General features: G+C 45.6%; 1 protein-coding gene and 1 long non-coding RNA gene across 2 annotated transcripts in view; both read left to right on the top strand.

The window, feature by feature from the left end:
- Window positions 1–27,802, top strand: part of LOC144945126 (uncharacterized) — a 78,960-nt gene that overhangs the window by 29,216 nt on the left and 21,942 nt on the right. The gene's annotated exons all lie outside the window — the stretch shown is intronic.
- LOC144945135 (polyhomeotic-like protein 2) overlaps window positions 1–27,802 on the top strand; it is a 79,057-nt gene that overhangs the window by 34,445 nt on the left and 16,810 nt on the right. Inside the window, exons 4-13 of the mRNA XM_078873420.1 lie at window positions 341–532; window positions 1,370–1,417; window positions 9,358–9,471; window positions 14,734–14,886; window positions 15,923–16,024; window positions 16,836–17,217; window positions 18,828–18,884; window positions 19,470–19,837; window positions 20,215–20,559; window positions 21,237–21,381. Of these exons, the coding sequence (XP_078729546.1) occupies window positions 341–532; window positions 1,370–1,417; window positions 9,358–9,471; window positions 14,734–14,886; window positions 15,923–16,024; window positions 16,836–17,217; window positions 18,828–18,884; window positions 19,470–19,837; window positions 20,215–20,559; window positions 21,237–21,381 (1,906 nt within the window). The remainder of the gene's footprint in view (window positions 1–340; window positions 533–1,369; window positions 1,418–9,357; window positions 9,472–14,733; window positions 14,887–15,922; window positions 16,025–16,835; window positions 17,218–18,827; window positions 18,885–19,469; window positions 19,838–20,214; window positions 20,560–21,236; window positions 21,382–27,802) is intronic.

Genomic DNA, 27,802 nt, shown 5'->3' with positions numbered 1-27,802 from the left:
TGATATTTTTATTATTTTTAATTCACGTGACTCTACCGAAAGCACCATAGAATGTTAATTCCTGCAGTCACGAAAGTTTTTAGTTAAAATGTTCTACATGGGTTTCTCCAGTTACCTGCCATCGTAAAAAAACCACTTACAATGTAACTGGTATTGTCCAAAATACATCCCAATGCTGAAAAGTTGCCTGCAAATTACTCAATTTGGATTACACAGCAGCAACATCATCATCCACTTCTGCTGAAATTTGGCAGGACTCTCTTGAAAAAGAGTCCTGAGTGAACTAGCATGCTTAATGGAAAATAAATCAAATGCCTCTGCTGCCCCTTCTGTGTCCCAGGTGATTCAGCAGGCCCTGCACGGGCAACCGTCGGCAGCTCAGTACCTGCAGAGGATGTACGCCGCCCAGCAGCAGCACCTCATGCTGCAGACTGCTGCATTGCAGCAGCAGCAACAGCAGCAGCAACAGCAGCAACAACAGCAGCAGCATCTGAGCAGCGCTCAGCTACAGAGCCTGGCGGCTGTGCAGCAGGTAAGTGGATGGGTGCAGCAGTAGAATAGATGGGTGCAGCCGTAGACGAGATGTGTGTAGCCATATTATATCTGTGCAGCAAGAAATTAAATGTGTAGTGAGACTAGATGAGTACAGCGGGAGAAATGTCAGGGTGAGTCTCACTCCCATAATAGCCATGTCTTAAAATATCGAGCCAGTCCTGCTGAAACTCAGGCTTCAAGCTTTGGTGTTTAGTGTGTCTTGGGGGATTCATAATGGCCATCTCAGACATTGAGCTGACACCCTCCAATAAGCGTTGAGAGGTTGCTGGAGCAGGAAGGAGACCGGAGTGAGATCAGAGTGGAGAGATGGGCAGAGGAGAATCCATGAACCATTTTGGAAGGCTATGGGATAGAGACAGTAACTGAAAAAGGTGTAGGCAGACGGTCCGACAGGAGAAACAGACAAGAACAGACAGAGGTGAGACTCCCAACACAGAAAGACAAAGTAACAGGATTTACTGGAGGGGGACTTTGTGGAGCGGAGGGTATGGCAGTAGAATTAGATGAGAGGGGAGAGATGGCTATACACCAATGGGTATTTGATGCATTGTGAATATGATCAGTCTGATCTTGTCGTTGGATTTGGAGGCAGTGGAGGATTGGGATAACACTGGTTTGTGGATCAGCTGTTCAGTTTGAGCAGTTGCTGGAGAGCTTAAATTAACACCACTAACCTCTCCGTTTCGCCTGTTCCCACTTCTCCGCCTGTCTTTTCCCAACAACACCAACAATAATCCTCTGCCTGTCTGTTCCCCCCGCCCTTCCTACCTGCCACCCATGCCCTCACCCACCCCTTAACTCTCGACCACTCCAGTCCTCTGCCAACTGCCCTCTCGACTACTCAACTCCGTGCCTTGCGCTGGTACGACAGCGAGACGACAGAAACATCAAACCCCTGATCTCCTTTTCCATCCTCCCACCCTCACGACCTCTCCTTCTTTCCCACCGCCCTTCCTTCCTCCCCCACCACCCCTACGTATGCACTGTTTTCCACAGCCTGCCCAGCTCTCCTAACCGTGACGTTACCCGGCCAAGGAATGCCCTGAGCCCTGACTAGGGTTGCTGTAACATGGCCGTGCTGTGATATATCTTACGATACAAGATCCACGACAATCGAAAGTCCGTTTTGCACAATATTGGTATATTGTGATTATCATGGCTCTTTTACTTCCTGTCAAAATATTTGTTCAACGACAATCATTTTAAGTTAACAGTATTAATTAAGTTCACGATATGAAATAAAGTTCACAATAAATTAAGCTATTTCCCATTAAGTTAGCGATTTGTAAAATGTTTGCCAAACGTATTCACAGCTACGTGGTTATGACATCATATCTGTAATCTATGCGTTTCATTATTTATATTACGTAACTTTCCACTGACTTGCATTATAAGCGTTAAATATTGTAAAGATGTAATCATTGGAAGATATAACGCTTCCGTCGAGTGAAATGCGGTCGAATAAGTTATAAGCGATCTTTATTCGTACCTAAAGTTATAGCAAAACACAAAAGCAGTACAAAACAGATGTGAAGCAAAATTACAGTTTTGTGGAAATGCCGATTTCGCAATAATCGCCTCATCGTGAAATGGCATCGTATCGTGAATTATATCCCAGCAAACCTCCCACCACCCCCTTACCCCTTGCATGTGCGTGGATCGCAGTTTCACAGTGCCCGCTTTCAACGGATGCAGGATTAGATGCTCAGGGAGTTCCCAGAGGAGAAGATTGTGATGATGACATTTTATAAAATAATCGATTATTATGCTTTTATATTAGATGCATTGACACCTGTACGTAAGGATCGACAAAATTGTTAACTATACAAGTTTTATTATGTGAGACCGGCGCAGTTTGCGCACGCTTGTGATCCAGCAATTTAGGCGCAATAGTTGGTGGGTCACGTATAAATCTGTGAAACTTCAAAGCCCACTGGGATGTGGGATGGGAGAAAACCTACACCTGCGAAGGGGCAATGCTCTATCCCATACAGATGGAACAGATGGCGATTAGTCCACATTTTGCTCAATTGTCTTTTCCTGGTGAGCCATGGTATAGGCGCCATGGTGGCGAAATGTTAACTCCCTCGCCTTGTATACAGGAGGTTGTGGGTTTGATCCCGACCCTGACGCCTGCTGTATATTTGAAGTTTGCATGTTCACCCTCTGTGGTCACGTAGATATTTCTCTGGGTCCTACAGTTTTTCCCTCCACATTTAGAAACATGCGTTTCGAGTATTTCCCTGATATAAATTTCCACATGATAAACCACTTCATTGAACCATCAATGGGCCTTACCTGATAAAGCAACAATTCCACAGTGCTGGATTACAGGTGTGTGCCACCACCGCCTACCTCCAACAATAATCAGTACAAATTATCATCATCATCTTTATTATTGTTCCATTTTGTAAATCCTGACATCCGTTGTGAACTGGGCGGTGTGTGAGGGTCCCACGTGTGTGTGTGTGGTTGTTTTTGCACGATGTGTTTTTTTGACTTCCTGTGATTCCTGCCGTGTCTCCTGCTTTTTGATGTCACAGCCTACCATGCATGTGCGCTTGCCTTTCCACTATTTTTTGGAAGTGGGCATTTCATCTTGGGTGGTTTATAATGGCCGCGTTGGAGTGAATGAGCCAGCACAGCTGAGATGCTGGGCCGAATCCAGGTTTTAGCCTCCCGTGATTAAATCGGGGTCTCAAGTGGTGCGAGGTGGTGGTCTGAGCCCAGTCACCACAGACTGCACAAAAAACCCATACTTTATTTGGTTTATTATTTAAATCACCTAACTTTATCTCTAAGGATCTGGATGTGTTTTAGTGACATACAGACACCCGTGCAGGGCATGGTGTGCCCCAAGTGTGGCTACAGAGCCAACTACATTGACATTCTTGATATACGGACAATGGCTCCTTCATGGATCTGTCTCTCCACATAAAATATTAAAGTATTTATTACTCAAACCATCGGCTCCATATCCATCTAGAAGTGTTTCATTTCAGCAGCATTGATTCAATACAAACAAACTCTCGACCGGTTTTGACAGTGTCTCATTCGGAGTCAGGCTTGCTTGAATCAATGCTGGTGAACTGCCAGTTATTATAGGCAAGACCTTCTCTTTAAAATATGGGTTCAGTTAGGTATGACTTCAGAAGTAGTCATGTGGCACGGTGATTCACTACTAGCTGCAGAATTATGTATAGAAGTGTATTCCTTTCAAGACAACACAACACTGATTGTCAAATTGTTACAGTTAACTCATTTTCAAAGTACTGTTTTATTACGTAGATGTTATCTTGCATGCATTATATCTTTTGTGTGTTTTGTTTTATTGTCACTGGAGATTTTTCAATCTGCAATGATCACATAACTGGTGATTCGCGATTGACAAACGGTTGTTGTGTTCTGAGAATTTCCCAGAAATAAATGCCTCCTATTTGTTATTGAAACAGCTTTTTATTATTGAATTGTTACAAAAATGTTTAATTCTCATTTATGGGAATTTTTAGTCAAAACATTTGTCAGGTGGCAGATTTTCTTCTTCAAACATGCCAGCGCCACACCGTAAACCAGGGGTCCTCAAACTTCGGCCCGCGGGCCACATGCGGCCCACCGAGGGCATTTATCCGGCCCATGGTCACTAATTGGGCTGCACTTGTGAGCACTAATTGGGCTGCGCTGGTGAGCACTAATTGGGCTGCGCTGGTGAGCACTCATTGGGCTGCGCTGGTGGGCACTGTTTGGGCTGCGCTGGTGGGCACTGATTGGGCTGCGGTGGCGAGCACTGATTTGGCTGCGCTGGTGAGCACTCATTGGGCTGCGATCTGTGAACAAAACTGCAGGTGTAATTAACTTTTTAATGGCACCCGCACCAGTGTGAGCCTGGGGTAAAAGCGGAGTTCCCCCAATCAGACTGCATTGATGGGCAGTGCAGTCTGTATGTCTCTGTGTGGGCAAAGTTATTGCTGGTATATTGTTTTTGTAGCGCTGTATATATATTGGTATTTTACTAATAGCAATTTTGACTCCCTAGGAAACAATGATGTCAAGAAAGAGAAAAATTTACTCGGAGTGTAGGATATTAAAAAAACAGTGGACTTATGATTACTTTTTCATGCAGTACAAGGAAAGAGCTGTGTGTCTGATATGCCAGAATATAGTGTCTGTGTTCAAAGAATACAATTTACGTCGACACTATGAAACTCAACATAAAGATAAATATGATTGTTTGGTCGGAGAAGTGAGAAAAGATAAAATATAAAAACTGAAAAATACATTAACAACTCAGCAAAATACTTTTGTGAAGCAGAAGCAGCTAAATATTTCATCACTGCGAGCAAGTTTTCAAGTTGCCAAGCTAATAGTGTGCACTGGCAGACCATTCGTTGAGGGAGAATTTGTTAAAGAATGCCTTCTTTCTGTTGCCAAAGAGATGTGTCCAGAGAAGGCCGATTTATTTAGTACAGTGAGTCTTTCAGGACCTACAATTACACGGAGGATTGAAGAAATGGGAGACAATTTCCATCAGCATTTGCAAAACTCCACAAAAAAACTTTCCTATTTTTCCTTGGCACTCGACGAAAGCAATGATGTTCGTGATTCTGCACAACTTCTAATTTTTATTCGTGGGACGAATGAATATTTCAAAGTCACAGAAGAGCTTGCTGCACTGCAAAGCATCAAAGGAACAACTACAGGAGAGGATATCTATGAAAAGGTTTGCCAAACTGTGAATGGTTTGGAGCTGAACTGGGCTAAACTAGCCAGTGTGACAACTGATGGTGCTCCTAGCATGGTGGGGTCTAAGAAAGGAGTAATTGCTCGCATTAACCAAGAGATGGACAAACATAACCATTCTCATCCAATAGCCATACACTGCCTCATCCACCAACAAGCGCTGTGTAGTAAATCACTGAAGTAGGACTCTGTTAACTTCATTAGAGCTCATGCACTAAACCACAGACAATTTCAGGAATTTCTGTCTGACCTAAATGTTGACTATGAAGATGTTCTGTACCACACAGAAGTCCGTTGGCTGAGTCGAGGGAGAGTTTTGAAACGTTTCTATGACTTCCACAGATTACAGCTTTTCTGTTTTCAAAAAACAAAGAAGTACCAGAGCTCAATGATGCAGAATGGAAATGGCACCTTGCCTTTCTGACAAATGTAACAGAGCTACTCAACAGTTTCAATGTGCAACTTCAAGGAAAGGAGAAGCTCATCTGTGATGTGCAATCACATGTCAAAGCATTTGAAGTAAAATTAGGCCTCCTCATCAAACAAGTGAAGGAGGAAAACTTCTGCCATCTCCCCACAACTCAAAATCTGTTAGCGGAAAAACCATTGGTTGCATTCCCAAACAAAACATGTGTGAATTCACTGGAAAAATTGCAAAAGGAGTTCCAATTTAGATTTAAAGAGCTTCATCTCCATGAACAGGACATACAGCTTTTCCGTAACCCATTTTCTATTGACATTGAAAATGTGGATACAATTTACCAAATGGAACTGGCTGAACTGCAGAATTGTGACTCTCTGAAAGACGCATTCAAGTCAAGCAGCCTTCATAATTTCTATGCATTTCTCCCCTCTGAGACATATCCTCATCTCAGGAACCATGCACTCAAAATGGCAACCATCTTTGGCAGCGCTTCTGTCTGTGAACAAACTTTTTCCAGAATGAAACATTTGAAATCTCCAACCAGATCTAGACTAACGGATGCACACTTGCATCACTTGTTACGACTAGCAGTGACAAATATGGAACCGGACATTGACCATCTCATTAGCCAAAAGCAGGCCTATAGTTTCCATTGAAATACTGGCAAGTTTGTTGATTTAACTTTACTTGTTCTTCATTTTAAATATTGTATTTGTTCCCGTTTTGTTTCTTCACTTCAAAATAAGATATATGCAGTGTGCATAGGAATTTGTTCATAGTTTTTTTTAACTATAGTCCGGCCCTCCAACGGTCTGAGGGACAGTGAAGTGGCCCCCTGTTTAAAAAGTTTGAGGACCCCTGCTGTAAACAAACCTAAGAATATCACACCTCATTCTCACTGTACAACCCAGCCCAGCTCGGACCTTGCCAAGCCTGCACGGCTAAGGAGGCACCAGTTAATTTAACACGTAGGCTTTTGCGACAATTTTTTTTTTAAACAGGAAAACTGATTCAATTCTGGCAATCGCCTGATGATGCTGGTTGTAATCAGCAAAACTTCGTACTCATTGTAAATGTTGTGGGTTTGCTCTCCAACACACGTGCTGAAGTAGTATCTGATTGGCACGTTTTATTCATGTGACAAACCTTAATAATTGGCCGTGTTGGGTGGTAGTTGGTATACGACACATTTAGCGATCTAACCCAAAATTATTTTTTTCCAAAATACTTTATTATGAGGCGCCAGGTTGTTTGTTCCACTGGAGAAGCTGAGCCATACCGCTTGATGTCACACGCAATGAACAAGTTTGGACGCATGTAGAGGGCATGGTACTCACCGTCATCACACGCCCTGGCCCTGCTTGGCCCACGTCCAGATTCAGGTGTCTTGTGAGGCCAGCGTAGCACATATTGGTTCTGAATTAGTGCGGAATATAGCCAGCGAAAAACTACCCATATGACGACACCCTGCGCTGGCACGGCTCGGATGTGCCAATGGAAAATAGATATTAGAGGCCATTACACAGTTTTGGTGAACTGCTGCCCCATCCGCCATACTGCCCAGCATTGGCACCATTACAGTTGGCCTTTTGACGTACCGCTTTTGTGGGCAATGTTTTAAAAATTACGCCACTGTCAGTATAGGATTTCGCTTGCAAATGGTTACGTGATGCTGATGAATCTTCCTGTGATGGAATGCTGGCCCTGTTTCCGCACTGGCAACAAGCACGGAGAAGAGAAGGATTGAAATGGAGTTGAAACAACCAAATATTAGTGACATTGACACAAATGGAAAATGAGGCTGTTGTCTGTAGAGGATAACATTCATGAAGCCATTTGTGCGAGTGTCACGAACATTCGGTTGTGTTTCAACACCGTCTCCATCCTTCTCTTCTCCGCACTTGTTGCCAGTGCGGAAACAGGGCCAACATTCCATCACAGGAGGATTCGTCAGCATCATGTAACTATTTGCGAATATCGTAATCCTATACTGTCAGCGGCCGTCCTTTAAATGGCCTAAAGGATAAAAATATAAGGATGCCAGAACTGGGCTTGAGCTAGTGGATCGGGCAGCACAGTTGACCCGAACTGTGCAATGGCATTTTTTAAATATTGTTGCCCCCTTGCACGTGTGTGTTTCTCCTAGTGCTCTGGTTTCCTCACACATGTAATCACTTGTGTATTGGCTGATAACACCTCAATATATCGAGAACCGGAGAGCTTGAGCAGTTTTTGGTGCCTGCTCACTGCGTGGATGCTGCCTTTCCTGCTTGTCTGTGGTTCCTCACGCCTTCAAAGTTCTGTCTGTTAGGGAGCGAATACCCTGCTGCAGCGCATTACAAGTTGAAATCATTCTTATGAAGCCCATATGCAGTTTATCATTTTTCGATTTAAAGCTTTCGTGACTGCAGGGATTCATCTTCTTGGTTCTTTCGGTAAAGTCATGTAGAAGGGAAGTAATAAAATAATATAAATAAAACATAATAAAATAATTCTCACGACGTTTCGGCCACAACGCAAGCAGCCGTCCTCAAGTGAAGACCAGGTCTGTAAGGGAGACAGCGTCATTTTCATGGTCTGGCATCGTTGTGTTGAAAGAGGACTGATAAATATGCCTGGCAATCAAAACAATCCCATGAATGAATATCAAACATTGTCAGTTCAGTAAAACGTAAAAATAGGTGTAACTTTTAGGAATATTCTTTTATAGTCATGTGTGTGTGTGTGTTGCCTTCCCACTGAGTGGTACCAATTGAGTTTTAAGTTACTGATTAACTGTCTCACCCAACGAATACATTTCACTTTGTGTACAAATCTGGTGGATAATTATAATTTTTGTGTAAGGCTTTTCTACTCCGTCAGCAAAAACAATCCGAAGTGAGTGCTGGACAGCACTCATCTCTTTTGGCTTTCTTGTGACGGTGGTGTACATTTGACATTCTTATGGCAAGTTCCAACCACATTTGGATTCCCATGAAGTGGTACTGGCTGGAGTGTTTATTTTTCGGTGTTGTAAATGAGTGGTGCTCAAGTGCGTGTGAGTCTTCCTGTGAGTGTGTTCAGTATTTTCATAGTGGTTCACATACTGCATTACAATCCTCTCAACCTTGGTTTGATTCATGCTCACTGTCTATGTCAGTGGTAAGTTGTATCTGAACCGGTCTTGGACCTTCCCTAAGTCAACTCGGCCTTCAATGAGTACCTGGAGTGGTTTGTGAATATCAGCACTGGGGAGATAAAGGTGGCCAGGTGTGGTGCTGGCCACATTCAGACCCTCCTGCACCATATCGGGCTTAATAGAGGCTCACTAACGGCACTTGCACTAACAGTCTGTAGACCACATGAGTGATCATATCTTGACTTGTTTGATGTATATAATGAATGATTATTGAATTCACAGCCCTTTATCAATATGCTGCTGGATGAAGGCCTCCCATTACCGTGTCAGCGCAGGTTGTCGAAGGCAGTGGTTCAGGACCAGTTCTGATCTCACTCGCCACTGAGTCATATTTAACCGGTTCTGGGAATCAAGTGTGCGAACTACTGCGCCACCCCCTCACTCCACACAGTTGTTTACTGTGTTTGCTGTGGGTGTATGTGTGTCTATAGCGTTTGCGTTTATATCCCGTGTGTCCCGACAGGCGAGTATGGCTGCTGGTCGTCAAACAGCCACCATGAATGGCCCTAGCGCTGGGCAACAGGGTGGTGGTGGTGGCAGTGGTGGTAACGGTGGTGTCAGTGTCTCCCAGGCTTCCGTGAGTAAAACTCTACACACAGATCCCCATATATACGGGGTATCTGAAAATGACTATAGCAATCCCTCACCAACCATGGGGCTTTGGTTCCTGAAAACCCCCATGGTTGGAAAAACCGGGTATCTGAAATTGACTATTGCAATCCCTCACAAACAGTGAGGCTTAGGTTCCTGAAAACCCCCATGGTTGGAAAAACCGTGGTTGGCAAGACTAAAGGTTTATGGAAAAATAGGTTCCGCAGCCACAATGAACACTCTCATCGAAGCCTAACTAAGCATCCTATGCATTAAGTAAATGTGAAAATATGTACAGTCCTGCAGAACATACACAAATGGACAAATACTTTCATATTGAAAGCGATCAAAAATACGTTTAATTACCTTTTAATATTGATAGTGAAGTGCAGATAATGTTGACTGATGTTAGGGGAGGAGGCTTTGACTCGCTCACAGCCATATGCCGTCCTACTGTTGCCGCACTCTCTCCACATGCAAGCAATTCACCACCAGTTCGACGCGTAGGGGCCATAATTAAGGGAAAATGATTGGTGTTGTACAGGAATTATAGTACACTTTCACAAGGTATAAATTACAGCACTACACCTTGATGACTGCTGCACAATACTGAACGACGCGGACAAGTACTATACGCAGGCAAGTGTGGGTACACGCGCATGATGTGCCCCTGGTGGCCGATGGGTAGAGGAAAACTAAACCCATATGTGTGGATACTTTAAATCGTGGTTGGCAAAACTGTGGTTGCCACGGAATTGCTGTTTACCAAAAAGAACGTTGAATAATTGTATTGTTATTCAAGATATTGACATAAATTTAATATGAATACATGTGTAGTGACTGACCCAGAGACACTAAGAGTAGGAGGCACTGTTTATTAACACAGCCTGACAGTAACATATAGTAACTACAGTTCCCAGTTAGGACAGCTGGTAGACTGCCGGACTGGCAATGCCGAGATGGTGAAGATGGCGATGACGGTGAAGACTTCAGCAGCATGACAGGATCCCACTCCAAACGACAACCACGAGGTCCCCTCCCTGGGCCCCTCTTATCCTATCAGCGTGGCCTGGCTCCGCCCCCGGCCACGCCCCCGGCCACGCCCTCCTTTGGAACCTATCAGCGGGTTCTCGACGTGCCCCTTCCGTAACCTTTCCCCGAGATCCCTCTCTGGTCTATCACGTGGCCTGCTGTCAGTCAGGGCTGCTGTAAGCTGCAGATCCCCTTCCCTGCCAGCAGCAAGCGCTATGCTGTTACGTGACCGATTCTATGTCACTACACATGTAATAGACTTGTGAGTTTTCATTTTTTTATGGTATTGATTAGATATTCTCGAATTATTAATACACTTGTATATGTCGTCCATCATTCACTATAATCAATCTAATTCAGCCTTCAAACTCTGAGAAAATATTTTCCAACACACCTGTAGGGATGGATGACACATCATCAACAATATGGTGTTTAAGTTCTTCAAGGTCTCTTGGTTTGCGAGCATAGACTTTACTTTTTTTTTAAACCCCAGACGTAAAAATATCATGGTGTTAAGTCGGGTGAATGGGCGGACTTGTCATTATATCATAGTAGCGGTAAGTACCCGGCATTGCCCAGGCGAAAAAGACAGACACACACATGGACTCGCACACACAGACATCGACTTTAGACACACAGACATGGAGTTACACACACGCATCGACACACACACACATAGACTTACACACACATATCCACTCACGCACACAGATACATAGACTCACACACAAATTGACCTACACACACACACACGTATATGGACTTACAAAGACACATATCGACTAAGAAACACACACATGGACTTGCACACACACACACATATATGGACTTGCACACACATCGACGCACACACACACACACATGGACTCACACACACATACACACATTGCCGTACACACATCGACTGACACATAGACTCACACACAAGCACACATGGACTTACACACATGCACTCACACATGGACCTACACACACGCAAAGAAATGGACTTACACTGACTCACATGGAGCCACGCACACACAGCGACTAACACACGCACATCGACTCACACACACAAACACATCGACTCACACAGACACATTGACTCACACACACAGACACATGGACTTACACACACACACATCACCGCAGACACGCATATTGACTCACGCACACATGGACGTAGACACGCATTATTATTGTTGTTAAAATAAGTAACTTAATTTTCAATTAGTAGTTGTCTACACACATACCACGCACACACATTGACTAACACACACATCGACTTATGCACACACACATCGACGGTATGCACTGCTATCACTACAGCAGTGCACACTGACTGTGGTAGTACCTGTTTTAACTACGGCAGTGCAAACCGACTGGTGGTTCCTGGTATCACTACAGCAGTGCCTACTGACTGGTGGTGCGTGCTTTCACTACAGCAGTGCATACCGACTGGTGGTGCCTGGTATCACTAGAGGAGTGCATATTGACTGGTGGTACCTGCTATGATAACAGCACTGCATACTGTGGTGGTACCTGCTTTCACTACAGCAGTGCATACCGACTGGTGGTTGCTGCTATCACTACAGCAGTGCATAGCGACTTTGGTGGGACCTGCTTTCACCACAGCAGTACATGCTGACTGTGGTGGTACCTGCTATCACCACAGCAGTGCATGCTGACTGGTGGTACATGCTTTCACGACAGCAGTGCATACTGTGGTGGTACCTGCTTTCACTACAGCTGTGCATACTGACTGGTGGTACCTGCTATGATAACAGCAGTGCATACTGTGGTGGTACCTGCTTTCACTACAGCAGTGCATACCGACTGGTGGTTGCTGCTTTCACTACAGCAGTGCATACTGAATGTGGTGGCACCTGGTATGATTACATCAGTGCATACTGACTGTGATGGTAGCTGCTCTCACTACAGCAATGCATACTGTGGTGGTACCTGCTTTCACTACAGCTGTGCATACTGACTGTGGTGGTACCTGCTATGATGACAACAGTGCATACTGTGGTGTGACCTGCTTTCGCTACAGCAGTGCATACCGACTGGTGGTGCCTGCTATAACTACAGCAGTGCATACCGACGTTGGTGGTACCTGCTTTCACTACAGCAGTGCATACTGACTGGTGGTCACTGCTATGGTTACAGCAGAGCATACTGTGGTGGTAGCTGCTCTCACTACAGCAGTGCATACTGTGGTGTAACCTGCTATGATTACAGTAGTGCATACTGACTGTGGTGGTACGTGCTATCACAACAGTAGTACATGCTGACTCTATAGCAGTATATATCGACTGTATAGCACGAACCTGACAGACTGGCGTGGTGAGGCCTAGTCCCGTGCAGAGCCCCCGACCTTGCCTCGATTGCCTAGCAGGCAGGCTGGGGGCTGGGCCGCTACCCCCCCACCATCCCCCTGGCCACGCAAAAAAATACTATCTAAGCGTTATATTAATGTGTACGTACTCTATAGTAGTAATTGTACGCATCGGGGTGGGAAGGACATCACACAGTGTTGTGTGTTTTTTTGTAGCATTTTTAACGTGAAATAGAATTTCCCCCTCACCCCCACTGAACGCGTGTGACTTGGCATGGTCCTTCCCCCCCACCAACAATGCGTGAGTTGGTGTGGTCGAGCACGCAATAAATAAATAACGAAAAAACGCACAAAATCGCTAATTAAACTAATTTAAAGGTGACGGACGTGAAAAAGGAATCGCGCTTGCCACCCGCGGGGCTTACGGCGTGGTACCTGGCTTATTTTCTTTTACGTAAATCCCACCGTTTGAGAGCCAAATCCCTTGCAAGTAGGCCTCGGCAAGGTAAGGTAATTTACCCCTTTTTACCGGGTAAAAGGGTAAAGGTAAAGGGTAAAGATGTCGACATGCCAAGGGGTAAGGTAAAGGGTAGGGTAAAGGTAGCACGGAAGAATTACCCGGTAGGGTAAAGGTAGCGCGAAGTATTACCCGGTAAATACGGTACCTTGTTTACCGCTAAAAGCTCCGTGGCGCAGTTCGTGGCCTCCATTTAATAAGTAATATTAAAACAAACTTTCTTAAAAACACGCTTTTATGAAATGTACGAGTAATGACAGAACTCTACGACTCCAGGAAGTGTCCCCGAGGCTTGCCATAACGTAAGGGGCCGTGGTGATTTACAGCCAACGTCAGTTGAGCATGGACAATTAGACCCAAGCCGAAACATAACCTATACAAAATGATTTTATGATAGAATAAAGTGTTGTCATCAGTATGACATAAGTATACCAAGTTTGCAGTCGATACCACATTAGGAAGTGGGTAAAAATGTAGTTACAAGATTTGAGAATACGACGATGACAACAACAACAATGACGACAACAACAACGACAACAATGACAACAACAACAAGCGTGTAAAATTGGAATCAGCGAGAGTATTCTATATTAATAAAGTGCTCTACCTAGCATTTACCGTTATAAACCTTGTTCATGTGTAGTTCCCTAGTAATTACCCTGTAATTGGGTAATTTGTATGGGATAAGGGTAAAAGGTAGAGTAAAAGGTAGGCTCGTTGCTTTTTACCTTTTACCTTACCTGCTAAAGGGTAAAAGGTAGGGTAGAGTGATTGTATTGTTGTAAGGTAAAAGGTAGGGTAAAAATAGGCTCGTTGTTTTTACCTTTTACATTCATATATAAGAAAATGGGGTTTCTCCTGAAACAGAAAGAAAGTATCAAATTTATGTCAGTCTTTCGAATAATAATAAAACTATTCGTCTTTTTTGTTTATTCCTTTTTGGACACTATATATATACACATGATGCTCCCAGAGGCATATTGCAGTGTCACACATTGATGACTAGAGTATACTGATGATTCCTAACAAGAATGAAACAGGTTTGCAGTGGTATTTGTTTCACTGCTGCCTATCGGCACAACCACTTTTTCTTTACTCTTCGAGTTGGTGGTCTAAATGACAAAATAGTCACATTCAGTTGTTTGGATAAGGCTGAGGGATCTTGTACATGGGGAAATGAATGTAGGTGACATCGCCAAGTGATCGGAGAGCTTGAAGGCTTCAAGATCAGGCCCCAGGTATGGGTCTCTCTTCCTATATTTAGTGTTATGGAGTTAATAATGGATATCTCAGCAACAGTCAGCACTGCTCAGATCCCGTTTTCAATCTTGAAACTCATGTTGGACAGCCTTCCCTCCCTGTCATGCCTTTCCTCCCTTCAGATTAATTTGACTCCGAGCTCGGCCATGATTGGCCGGACTCAGGGCGTCTCCACGCAGCCCGTGAGCGGCCTTACCCAACAAGCTGTGCTCCTGGGCAACTCGGCCACACCCGGGCAGATCAACCAGGCTCAGATGTATCTACGAGCGCAGATGGTGAGGAGGCGAGAATGTTAACAACATTTTTTCATTTTAATCTACGGTTACTACAAGTGGACAAATGCCAACAAGTGTGACAACAGCTATGAATACCACCAAATACCAGATCCTTCCTGACTGTGATGAGATGGGCTTAAGGAGTTTGAATGAAGATGCAGCCTTATATGATTTAATAACCTAGGCTAAAAACTGCAGTGCACTGGGGAAGACCAAACTTGGTCATATGTATATAAAGAGAGTCACTGATTTAACTGATTGGCTGTGCTGATAATACTGCTGGGGGGGGTGTGGATTTGCATGTTCCTCACACCAGCATTGAATAACTAACAGCAACTAAATGTTTGACTGCTCTAAGTTGGCTAAACTAACAGAATAACAACATGAAACCACCGGCTTGAGATTTGATGAAGATTCCACTGGTGTCGTGGACTCAACTAAGACTACAAATTAACACGAGTCCATTCTCAGATTAATAAGATCCATCATGACAATTTGTTGAGTTGAGAGTTGTGGGGCAGGTTAGAATCAACACATACTGTAGTGGGTACACAGAATTATATACTCAAAGTATTCCACTTCAGTACGTGGTGGAGGACTGGCATAGTAGTTACGCTATGAATCCAGGTGGCTAAAACTAAAAACTATTTTAAAATAGTTTTAATTTACCAGGTAAGGCCCACTGAGACCTATATCTCTTTTTCAGAAGCGACCTGGTGACAAATTATAGCTCAACGAAGTGGCTTATTTGGAAATGTACAGCAGCTAAATATCAGTGGCGAGTGATATCTGAATCAGTGGCTGTATGCCCCCCCCTCCCCACTTTTGTTCCCCAATGGGCACTTGAATGGATCTCAGAAGTAGTTCTATGATATCCACCTCACTGAGATAAGTGGATACAATCGAGGAGGGCATAATCCCAATAAACAAACGACTATTATCTTGCAGATGTACAACGAGGCTATATTACCTGGACTGCCCTACTTGCTCTATCACACTCACCCTCCCGCTTGCTCTCCCACTATCCTCCCCGCAGCTGATCCTGACGCCAAGCGGCACCGTCACCACCCTGCAGCCAGAGACGACGGCGTCGCACTCGGCCCCCTCCACCGGCGCAGCGCAGTCAGTGGCTGCTCAGGTGAGAGAGAGAGCGAGGGTACGAGAGTGAAAGAGCCCGCGCCCCTCTATCTGCCTTTCCCTCCCACCGTCTTCCATCAAACTGTCATCAATATGCCTGTCTCTCCATTTACAGGCAGTCTCCGGTTTACACGTTTATGTAGGGCCACTGGATCGATTTACGATGCTTCTTACGACACGACTCTGAGCGCATTCAAACACTCCGGTTTCCGATGTGACTTGGCGTGGAGCTTTTATTTTCAAGAGTTTCTTGTGGCTTTTCACCTATTAAGCCCTGTTAAATATGGCTGATAATAGGAAAACACATCGGCAAGTAATGTTTCTACTGTTCCCACTGTCTGGGAAAATATGGTCTGTTTCACTACGATCCGATTTACGACGGGGTTTCCAGGAATGCATTATGGCGTAAAAGCAGGGACTGCCTGTATTTGTATGTCTGTCAGCTGGTATGCCTGTCTGTCCATATGTCCATCGTTATGCCATTATTCTAGTCTGACCATCAAAAGCCTATATCTGCATCTGTGTCTCTGTTAGTAGACCTGTCCCTCCGTCAGTGTCTGTCTCTCAGTCGTATGCCTGTCTCTCCATCTGTCTGCAGCGGAGGGAAAGGCACCTCCTCTCCTGATCTTATCGTTACAAGGTGACGTCTGCTCTCGCAGTTGGCGTCATCCCGTCGGATGGCTTGAAACATAACTTCGTTTTCCCTCGTTAAATTACTTCTGAGGGCAAACCCATCTCTGGAAGAGTTACAGAATCCGAGTGTGCGTATCATTTTTTTTTCTCGTTAATTTCTCGGTTTTTCGCGGCATCAGAACCTGGTGTCTCGCTCGGCGGGGCAACCTCTGGGTCTGAGCGGCATTGCTTCATCTCAGAGCGTCCCTCTCAAGGCCAGCGGTGGCAACAACATCAACAGCGGTGGAGGCGGCGGTGTCGGCGCTGGCACTGGTGGCATGGGTGTGCCCCACCTGCCCGGCACCAACCAGGCTAAGTCTCCCAAATCGAGTGGGCACACAGAGCTCATGGGCGACTGTGGCAAGAAAGGAGACCTACAGGCAAACATCATGACTCAACAGCAGCAGCAGCACGGCATGATGGGAAGCGGGGACGGGCGAGGGGGGACGGCACGCATGGCGGCAGGCTCGGTGGCTGGGTCAGCGACAGCGGCTGGGTATCCACTGCTGCCCATCACTTCAGGTGACATCCGGTGACTCAATGAGCCACGGATTTGGTAGACTGGTATCACAGCAGTGCTTAATGGTTTTGTATACGAAATTGCTTTTTCTTTTGCATTGAACAGGGCCTAGAGTTCAGATTCAGTGTTCTTGCCAATAATATCTGGTAATCCTGCAGCATTTGTTTAATCTAATTTATATTTATAGAGCACCTTTACTCAAGGTGCTTGACATAACTTACAAAACGATGCCAGAATTGAATGATGTAGTTGACAGGGGCGTACATGGATTGAGGAATGAGTGACAGCAATAGAGGATACTTGGGGATCACTGAAGGATAGGGGAGGGATGGGAAGTGGCGAAGGGCAGAAAAAATGAGCAATAGTGAAGAGGTAATCTTTAAGAGAGGAATTGGAAGGAGGTTAAAGAGGAGGACTGCTTAATGTACAGGGGATGTTTATTCCAGTGGAGGGGAGCATGGAGGGAGAAGGACCAGGAATGGAGTAGGGCACAGGGAGAAGGAGGGACAGACAGAGAAGATTGGGAACGAAGATGACAGGAAGGAACATGGAAGGAGATGAAACTCAGAATGTTGAAACCAGCCCCAAGTTTTCTTGATTTAAAAGTGTTGCTGGTTAATATTGGCCTGAAAAGCCGATAGGCCGATAAACTTAAACACATGTTTATATGTGGAGATACAGAATAGTGTTCTCCTTATATTTGCTTTTACTCTTGATGCTCCACAACAACGCATCGTGAGTTTGTGAGACTCTTTGAGGCTTTCCCACACATTAAATTCTAATTGCATATAAAATAAATACAACAAATATAACTTAAAGCTCCTTGTCAATCTGCTGAATGCATTAGTTTCTCCCTTAGCCATGCCAGTCATTGGGGTTGTTTGACCATACTTCACCACACTAGTCGGCGTGGATTAGTGAAGGTGGGGGGCTATGACCAGTTCAGGCAGCACTTGCCACTGGTGTTCGCCATGGATGTAGTTTAAGGTGAAGGTGTAGCCCTGCAATTTCTCGCTCATGCCACTGCGAGAGAGCCCCTCTCCTGAATATATTTTTGCCTACTCTTCCACACTGGCCATACATCTTTTGAAGAAGTGGGAGTACCTACACTTTACCCCACCTCACATGTTCTGCCAATCAACTAACTGTGTTTTATCCATTTATACTGCTGAGTGGACAGAGGCATTTCTACTTACTTGCTGGGTGGATGTAACCTCCACACAGGTACATTCTACTCCAATGAACTATGATTGTGGGCAGCAGGGTGGTGCAGTGCTAACACTGGTGCCTCACAACAAGAAGGGCCTGGGTTCTTTTCCGAACTCGGGCACCTCTTTGGACGGAGATTGTATGGCCTCCCCGTGTTCTCCATGGATTTCCTCGGGGTTCTCCGGAAAAAAAAAATGACCTCCAAATTACTCAATTTCAATTACACATAGGCAATATCGCTCCCTTTCTAAACCTTGGCAGGACGGGGCTTTTCTGGATGAACTAGCATATTGGGAAGTGCACAGTGGGAACATCTCTATGAATGTGGAGTTTTATGATTGGGACTTGTCGGTGTTGAGATGAGGATTTGACTGTCAGAGATTAATCGATTGTCATATTTCAGGAGGACCGCACTGGCTGCTCAACACCAATGATCGGGGAACGCTGCATATCAACTCGAGTGAGTGAATGGGAAGGGAGTGGGCTTAGCTGCGCTTCAATTAAAATACGACACTGACAATTTCCACAATAACACCATCTCCTACCCCTGTGCTTTACACTCCGATACACTTATAACAACAGTAACCCGCTTTGAACAAACTATATTGGGCTCAAAATCAAAAACACACAATGTAACTGGTATTGGACAAACATCCCAATGCAAAAAAATGCCTCCAAATAACTCGATTGAGATTTACAGGATAGCAACATCGCTCATCAATTAAAGATACACAAATGAAAATATTAAAAACATGTATGGCACTTTTTGTCAATTCGCTGCTGGATGAGGGCCTCAACATGCCGTGCCAGTTGTGAGGGTTATTTGACCATACTTCAGCGTGCCGGTCAGTGCGAGATTGTGAAGGCATCGAGCTTAAGAAGTTGGGGCATAGTAATAATTCTCATGACAACTGCATCTTATACTTCTGCTACATGCTCCCATATGCATCAATAAGAGCTGTTGGTCTTTTGGGGTTTGGGCCTTAAAATTGGTTCAAAGTTTGACTGCGTTCCCTAACGTTCTCTCGTGTTACTATCCCTTCAGCTACCTATACGTCAATGCAGCAGCAACAGCAGCATCACCTCATTCAAACACAGCAACAGCAGCAGCACAAGCAGCTGCAACAGCAGCAGCTTCTTCATGGACAGCATTTGCAGCACAAACAGCATCAGCAACAGCAGCATCAGGCGACCAGTCACGTGTCACAGAGTGCTGCCACTACCACCACCACCACCGCCGCTGCTTCCGCCGTCTGTTCCCATCATGCATTGCTTTCCCAGCATGCACCGGTACAGGCCGGGCAGGTGGCGATGGGGGTGGCTGGCACCGTCAGTCAGAGACAGCAGAGTGCTGTGATGGGGGCCAGCGGATCCCATCTGCCCCCAGCGGCACAAGCGTATGGAGCCACTCAGGTGAGCACCCAACTCGCACGATTATTCTATTTGCATCGTATTGTTTTAAAGCCGGGTTGGGAGACCTAGCCAGCCCCGTAATATATTCAATTCATACAACCCACAACTTAATTTTACACATGGCCCATGACTTCATTTCAGATGGCACATGGTCACACTTTGAAATGTCCTGCAAGTGATATTTATCGGTCACTGCAAGCATCTTAACTGCACTGATGGGATACGAGATGGGAATATTTTTGGTGTGTTCTTATGTGTGGCTCTCCAAAAGTATTTGACAGACCTTTTGGGTGGGCCGAAACGGGCCAGTGGGACTTATGTACCCCTCTCTTTTAACCAAATATCTCACGTGAGTTGGCTGCTCGGTCGCTGTGTAGGTGGTGGGCACGACTTCATCATCATCGTCATCCGCTTCCGGAGCGAACCACCTTGTCTCCCCGAGCTCCTGCGCGACCCCATGCGCCCAGCCCCACTCGACGATGACAGCAACGGCAGTGACATCATCATCGTCTGCTTCGTTGTCCTCCTCGTTCACTTCCTCCTGCTCCTCGGGAGTGACGACATCCAGAAACACAGCGCACCCCTCCGGACACTCCTCTCCACGTGCTGCCCCTCCCACCTCATCCACAACTCCCGTCGCCGCCACCTCGACGCTGCCGCCCCCACAGACGATGGCGGTGAACCTGCAGGTGGTGCAGGCGGGGACGGCTGGCTCTGGAGAAGTGAGTGAGCGTGGGGTTTCGTGAAATACCACTCTTGACACCTTAAACAAAACAGCCAGTTACAAGGGATTGTGCCGATACACACCACACACACACTAATACATATAGATGATTGTGAGTGTGTGCTGATACACACCAAAGACAAAGATCACCCTTATAGCTTTAACAAACTGTAGGTTCAAGTGCTGTGAGTGAGCGCCTATGAAGGCCTGTACGGCACACAAGGGGGTGGGTGGTCAGCACTACGCCTAGCCACCTTTGGCGATGTCTACACACTGCACCAGGTACTCATTTGAGGCTGAGTTGACCTAGGGGAGGCCCAGGACCATTCCCAAAATCGTCACCTGTGTTGGGCGTGAGCAGGAATTGAACCCGGATTGCTGGGTTTGTAGTGCGGCGCACTAACCATTGCTGATAAACATGACACACACTTCGGCGTATATGCATGATACACAAGCGTGTGTGGCAATACATACACACACATGAATGCATATGTAATTTGAGTGGTTTTCGGGACTGGCAACACTATCCCGCACGTGCTTTCTCAGCCTTCATAGGTATTCACTTGCAACACGTGCTCCAACAGTCTGTTAAAGTTACATGGGCGATCTTTGTCTTTGCGCGCAAGAAGGATCGCTGCCCAGTAATGCCACCGCCCTCCTCCCCGTCTCGCACAGCCCCAAGGCCCCAAGGCAGGGGAAGTGAACGGGGAGCGGCGGGGTAGCCCCCCTGGAGAGGCGCGCCCATCACGCCGACCAAACACGCCGTCCCCACCCTCTCTCTCGCCGGCACCGCGGCCTGTGGATGGACAGCCACACGCAGGTGAGGCCGGGTCCTCCACTGGCACCATGTACAATGATTCACTCCACCTCCCCATGATGATTCAACAGTCTCTTATGATCATCGTGATCACAAACCATGATCAATCCAATGCTCTAGCCAGCACCTGGGACAGGTCACAGCAGAAGGTACTTGACACAAAATAACCTTGCCTTGCATCCCTCTTACTCATCTTCATCTTTTTTTGAGGGTGTAAGCCACGCCACCACCAGCCCTTGCCTGGTGGTAATAGGCTGGGACTCACGGCTTCCCACACCTCACACCCACGCGTCCATGCCCTCTTCATTCTGTTATTCACATAAAAAGCCACTCCCTGTTGTCTGATTTTATCCTTTCCCGAGTGGCGAGCTGTCTACCACTCATCGTTACTGGAGCTAGAACCAATCCACTGGACCTTCTTATTCCACAGAGGTCTCGGTGGTACCAGTGCAGATCCCGACAGAGGAATAGCATAAGAATAGATTTTACCCTTTCTGGCAATAAAACAAGTGTTAAGATGTTAAAACACCAAACTGAAACCTTTTTCAAGGAATCATGTCTGCATTAACCACATATACTTATGGTGAACATGCAAACAAAACATGCTCTGGTAGTATATGAATTTTCCTTGAAACCGATTGGTCCACACCGGAGACAGCTTTCTTCTAGAGGCTAGTCTCAAACAGTGTTTGACCAGAGGACGCCAAAAGGTGAACAGCACAAAGACCACACACTATCAGGACATTGAGAGCGTGGGTTGAGCAGTTACATCATGGGACAAACTGAAACCTTGCAACCTTGCAAAAGGTTTCATTTGGGTATTTTAACATCTTAACACCTGTTTTATTGCCAGAAAGGGTAAAACCTCTTGTTATATTTTGATACTGGCAAGGGAGGTCCCAAGAGGAATAGCAGCGTCTATTTTCCCCTACGACCATTTGGACGTTCCACATGGCCAGCCTGAGTGATTGCCTGTTATTTATGGAGGGACCATGAGGAGGGGGGGCGTTTAGTCTCCTGGCTCCACGATATGAGGTTTGGCAACAAGACGTTACAGACGCTGTCCCCTCAGTGCCTCCGACACAAGCTTAGTTTATTTTCTCCGTCGTTCTTTGGTAATTAGTTTAATGGGGGAGGGCCCCTTGTATGCATCCAGTGCCCCCGTTAACCACTCTGGTAACTGTAAGCACCAACAGCTAATTAGCATCAGCCTTTCAGCCTTTCCCCCATTGCCATTGTTCACAAAACAGCTCGGTGTTACCATCTGACACAATAGAGTAGATGGGTTTGTTTTTCCAGACAATACACCTCCATACACAAGCACACACATGCATGTTCAAAGGAACACTGATACACAATAACTTCTCTATGCATACTCTCATATGTACACACACATTCATACACAGGTGCGCACACAGACATACACATGCTGTATATAGGCAAACATACGTTTATACACTCACGAAAGACTAAGATGCCCCATATAGCCACCAGGCTGTTGGGGCAGGTCCTGTTAGCAAGCACCTATGAAGGCTGATACAGTGCATCTGATGGTGGTGTGGTCAGAACCATGCCTGACCATCTATGTCTCCTGAGTGCGGATTTCTTTTTGCACCACAGCAGGTACTTGTAAAAGGCTTGCGTCGACCTAGGAGAGGCCCAGGACTGGTTCAGATATTGGTCACTGATGTTGGCTGTGAGTGGGAATCAACCTGCTCACCGTGTTTGTAGCGCAGTGCACGAACCAATACATTTGCCACACCCCACCTCTGCGCTACACACACGCACGCATGCACACGCACGCATGCATACGCATGCCCATGGCACACAAAGGGGTTCAGAGCTCGCGTGTGGTGGTGACGCTGGGAGCAGATGCAGGAATAATAGTCGCTCCACCGCACACATGCACATATGCACGTACAAAGACAAAGATTCCCCCTATAGCCTTAACAGACCTGGCAAGTGCTGTTCGCGAGCACCTGTCAAGGCTATCACGGCTCACAAGGGGGTGGGTGGCCAGCACCACGTTAGGCCGCCTTTGTCTTCCGAGTGGCGATGTTTACACACCGCACCAGGTACTCCTTTGAGCCTGAAGCGATCTAGGAGATGCCCAGGACTGGTTCAGATAATCATCATTCTTTATTGGCCGTGAGCGGCAATTGAACTCATGTCGCCGGGTTCGTAGCGCAATCACATTTACAGCTACACTACCGCTCCCACTTAAACATATACCCGTACACATGCATTAACGCAGACTCGAACACGCATACTTACTCACACATGCGTGCACACGCACTCACACACGTGCACTCACACACTCAAACGCAGACTCACACCTGCTCACTCACACATGCTCACATACGAACGCACGCACAACCACCCCGAGCCTTGGCTTTCTCTGGTTCTAATGAATTTTTATTCATGAAAAAGAGTTTGTGGGGGCAAGAGCGTATGTGTTGGGAGGGACGCGTGAGTGTTTGTGTATGTGGGAAGTAGTAGTATAGCGGTTAGCACGCTGCGCTGTGAACCCAACGACCAGAGTGTGCAGCTAAAGTCCCTGTTAACAGCACTCAACGCTGCAGTCTCTAATGCTCAACTGTGGGAATCTTTGGGTTTGTGTGAGAGAGACTGATGGTGTGAGCACATGGTTGTGTGTGCTGAGTATGAGAGGTTGTATGTGTGCGAGTGTGTATGAGAGTGTGGGTGTGTGAGGGGACAATGTTTGTGTGTGTGCGTGTGAGAGGGTGGTAGATGTGTGTGGGGGTGTCTGAAGGTGGCCAGGCATGGTGCCGGCTACCCACCCCCTCGTGTGCCATGCTGACCTTCATAGGTGCTCGCTAACAGCACTTGCCCCACCAGTCTGTTGAGGCTATACGGGGGATGTTTGTCTTTGGGGGTGTCTCACACCCTGTGCTGAAAACAGCAAACACAAATTGGTTTTCAGGCTTCAGCTCACATTAGTAGCAAGCAATATCCGAACCGGTCCTAGGCCTGCCATAGGTTCACTTGGCTTAAAATAAAGCACCTGAATTGGGGTGTAAACATCTGCACTGGGAAGACGATGGCAGATGAGGCGTGGCGCTTTCTACATCACCCCTTTGTGTACTTTTCTGGCCTTAGGTGCTAGCTAACAGCACTTTCCAAAGAGTCTTTGAGGCTACATGAGGTTGTCTGTCTTTGTAAGCATTCTAAATATACTGTATATATAAAAACATGGTTAAATAACTGCCTCCTACCCTTGTCACCCTTGCAAAAGAGACGGGATATTGCAGTAGGTTCTCACCTGATGAAATAGGCTGCTACTTCTCGAATGCAGATCAGGATTAATATGATATAAAGAGGTGAATAAGAGCTGGATGTATTGATTTTGGTAAAGACTGAATCTTATCATGGAAAAAAAAACATTTTGCCTTACAAGGAATGATTTCCATAAAGTGCATATTGCCTCTACTGTGACATGGATTAGAAACGTGGACACTGACAAAGGCATTGGAACAAAAGGTTGAACATTGTACAAAGAAGCATGGTGAGAGGTGAATGCTTGGAATTACACTAAGAGACTGAAAGAAGAGCTTGTGGATCAAAGGACAAATGCAAATCAGAGACTTGGTATCGGCTGTAAAGAAAAGTGGGTTTTTGCAGAGCACATCATGGCTGGATGGAATGATGGCTGCTGGATGAGACTGGAGACATAATGGCAACTAAATGAGTGAAAATACCAAAGATAAGATCGGCTCATTGACAGAAGCTCGATGGATTGTGGCATTTCAGTACCATGCATGATGGCGAAAGTGGAGAGGCCTTCATCGAGCAGTGGATTGACCATGGCTAATAATGATGACTACTCCAATTTTATAGAGGGTATAATGTTGCATATATTACCAGTCCCTCCAGAAAAACGCGGAGTTTTTTGGCGATTGTTGCGGGCAAAAATCGTTGATTATGCGGCACGTTTTCTTAAAAAATGCGATGGAATATGCGGGATATTTATGCAATTTTATGCGATTAAATTGCGGGAACTTGCAAAAATTGCGGGAACTTGCAAAAACTGCGGTTTGATGAAAAAGAGAAAAAAAAGTGATTCCCCCAACACCCTATTCACTAGGCTACTACTTTAATGTAAAGAGTCATTTCTTATTACTTCCTATGATAAGCAAGCATACTACATCACAGAAAGTGCTGGGAATATTTAAGTTCTCATCTTGTTTTATTTCAGACCTTAACAAACAGATGGCTCAAACTTACAAAACATTGAGTCGAACAAGTTCTGTAGCTTTACAAAATGAATATGCTACAACTTCTGTAAAAATGAATAAATAAAATATTAAAAAATAAAATGTGTGCTTCCTGTTTTACAGAGGTAGCTATACAAAACAGACATCTTCTGTTAAAATAAGTGTTTTCAGTGCACAGTAACGTAAGCAATACAGTAACAGTACAGTCTTACAGTAATGTAAATTTACATACTACTAACAAAAAAGTGCAATCTTACAACTGTAAAGTTGCATAAACTCCTGAATAAAACTAACTACGTAGCCTCTAACACTGGCCAATCATTCACCATCCTCATCCTCCATCCCCTCTCCCTCAGTGTCCATCTCCTCCCCCTCCACCATCTCCTCCCTCTCAAATGCTCCACTGCGGACTCGTTGGTTATGGTAAAGGAAGACCAAGGCTTTGAGGTTTTGGTTGGTAGTGGATCTTCTTCGGTTAGACAACACTAGTTTGTAGATGCTGTTGCTGCGTTCAGCATCAGCTGAGTTTGAGACAGCATCTTTGTACCGCTTGGCCAAGGAACTCAGCACAGGAAGTCTCTCCTGTAGGCCATCCCAAAACACATCCAAATCCACCACGCCGAATGGTGCAGCTCTGAGTGCTGCTGGACCAAGAGTCTTGAAGTAAGAATCAAATTCATCACCCTGCACTTCAGTGAAACCTGGAATGGCCTTGTAGCTTGCTACGGAGTCATCTAGGAATGCAATGTGGCGAGAGTCAAACACCCTAACCTCCTGGAGAAACTCAATGGCCGGCTGCCCATGTGACATGTACTTGGTGAGCTTTTCTTCAGCGTTTTCATATGCCTGACCAACTGTGCAGAGGATCTGTGTCTTTGTGGTGTAAGGTAAGTTAAACCCTTCAAAGTATTCGGCACACGCCTCATACTGCAGCTCTTTGTTGGCAGCAAAGACCACCTGCAGATCCTCCAGATAAGTGAAGATCTTTGTGGTCACAGGACGTCTGCTCTGGAAGATATCGAGAAGACTTAGGAAGCGTTTGCACTTGTCAGCCATGATGTTGATCTGGACATTCAGGGACTGAGCTAGGTCTTGGTCTTGAAGCATCTCGTGGAGTCTCTCCACAGACTGTGGAGCACTTCTGCTACACACCTATAAAAACACAAAGAAAGGAATAGGCTACTGACCTTGATTCTTTCAGCCCTAGCAACTGTTTTGGAAGTTGATGCCTCGTTGTAGGTGAGCTGCTTCATCTTGGCTGATTCCGCTGCTGCTTTAACCATCCTCGAATGTTTGTCGGTTGCAAAGTGACTGTCCAGCGTCGACTTCCGCCTGTGGTCCAACACGCAGTTGCACGGAGTGCAAAATAATTTGCCCCCACTGTCATGTAACACACTGGGAAACTGCTTTGCGCGGTCTTTTGCGCTTATGTTTGTTGGCAAATGAGAAAGATTTGCGGGCTTCATCATGGTTTCATTGGCATCGCGGGGTTTGCAGCTTTTCAATGATGTCGCGTAATGAGTGACGTCACTTCATAACGTTCCCATGGCAACAGGGGAAATGGCTGCGCTTGTGTGAAGTAAACGCAACATTTTTCAACTTTCTGCTAAGATATATGTGACTTTTTGCAACTAAAATGCGGGGATTATGAAATCATGCAAGCCCGCATATTTTGCGCGCGGAAATCTGCAATTTATGCGGCGAAAGTGCGGCGTATTTGAAAAAACGTGCCCCCCGCATAAATATGCGGACTTTGGCTGATTTTGCATGAAATCATGCGATCGCATAATCGCGTTTTTCTGGAGGGACTGTATTACTCGCTATTGACGGATGTATGAATAAGTCTGATATGTAAATATGTATTCAAAATTACAGATACACCATTTGATGTGACTAATTTTTTGTTGTAAATGTTCAAATACTGTCAGTGCCTTCGTAATAGTTCACAAAGAGAAACACAATTCCAATGGCACAGATATATAGCACTGATAGGTAAAACAATAAAAATGAGGTTTACATGTGGCACGTGGGAAATTTGCTAAATGTAAAGAATAATGAAGTCCAGTTGATGGTGATACTGACAGAGTAACATCGATGCGTGACAGTTTTTCGTGGGTTTTGCTTTATGTATCTTAAGGAGTTATCGATGCTGACAATCACAAAACACAAGCCAAATACAACTGTGGTCA

This window comes from Lampetra fluviatilis, chromosome 36, assembly GCF_964198595.1.
Source record: "Lampetra fluviatilis chromosome 36, kcLamFluv1.1, whole genome shotgun sequence".
Lineage (NCBI taxonomy): Eukaryota > Metazoa > Chordata > Hyperoartia > Petromyzontiformes > Petromyzontidae > Lampetra > Lampetra fluviatilis.
This window is presented reverse-complemented; position numbering and strand designations above follow the sequence as displayed.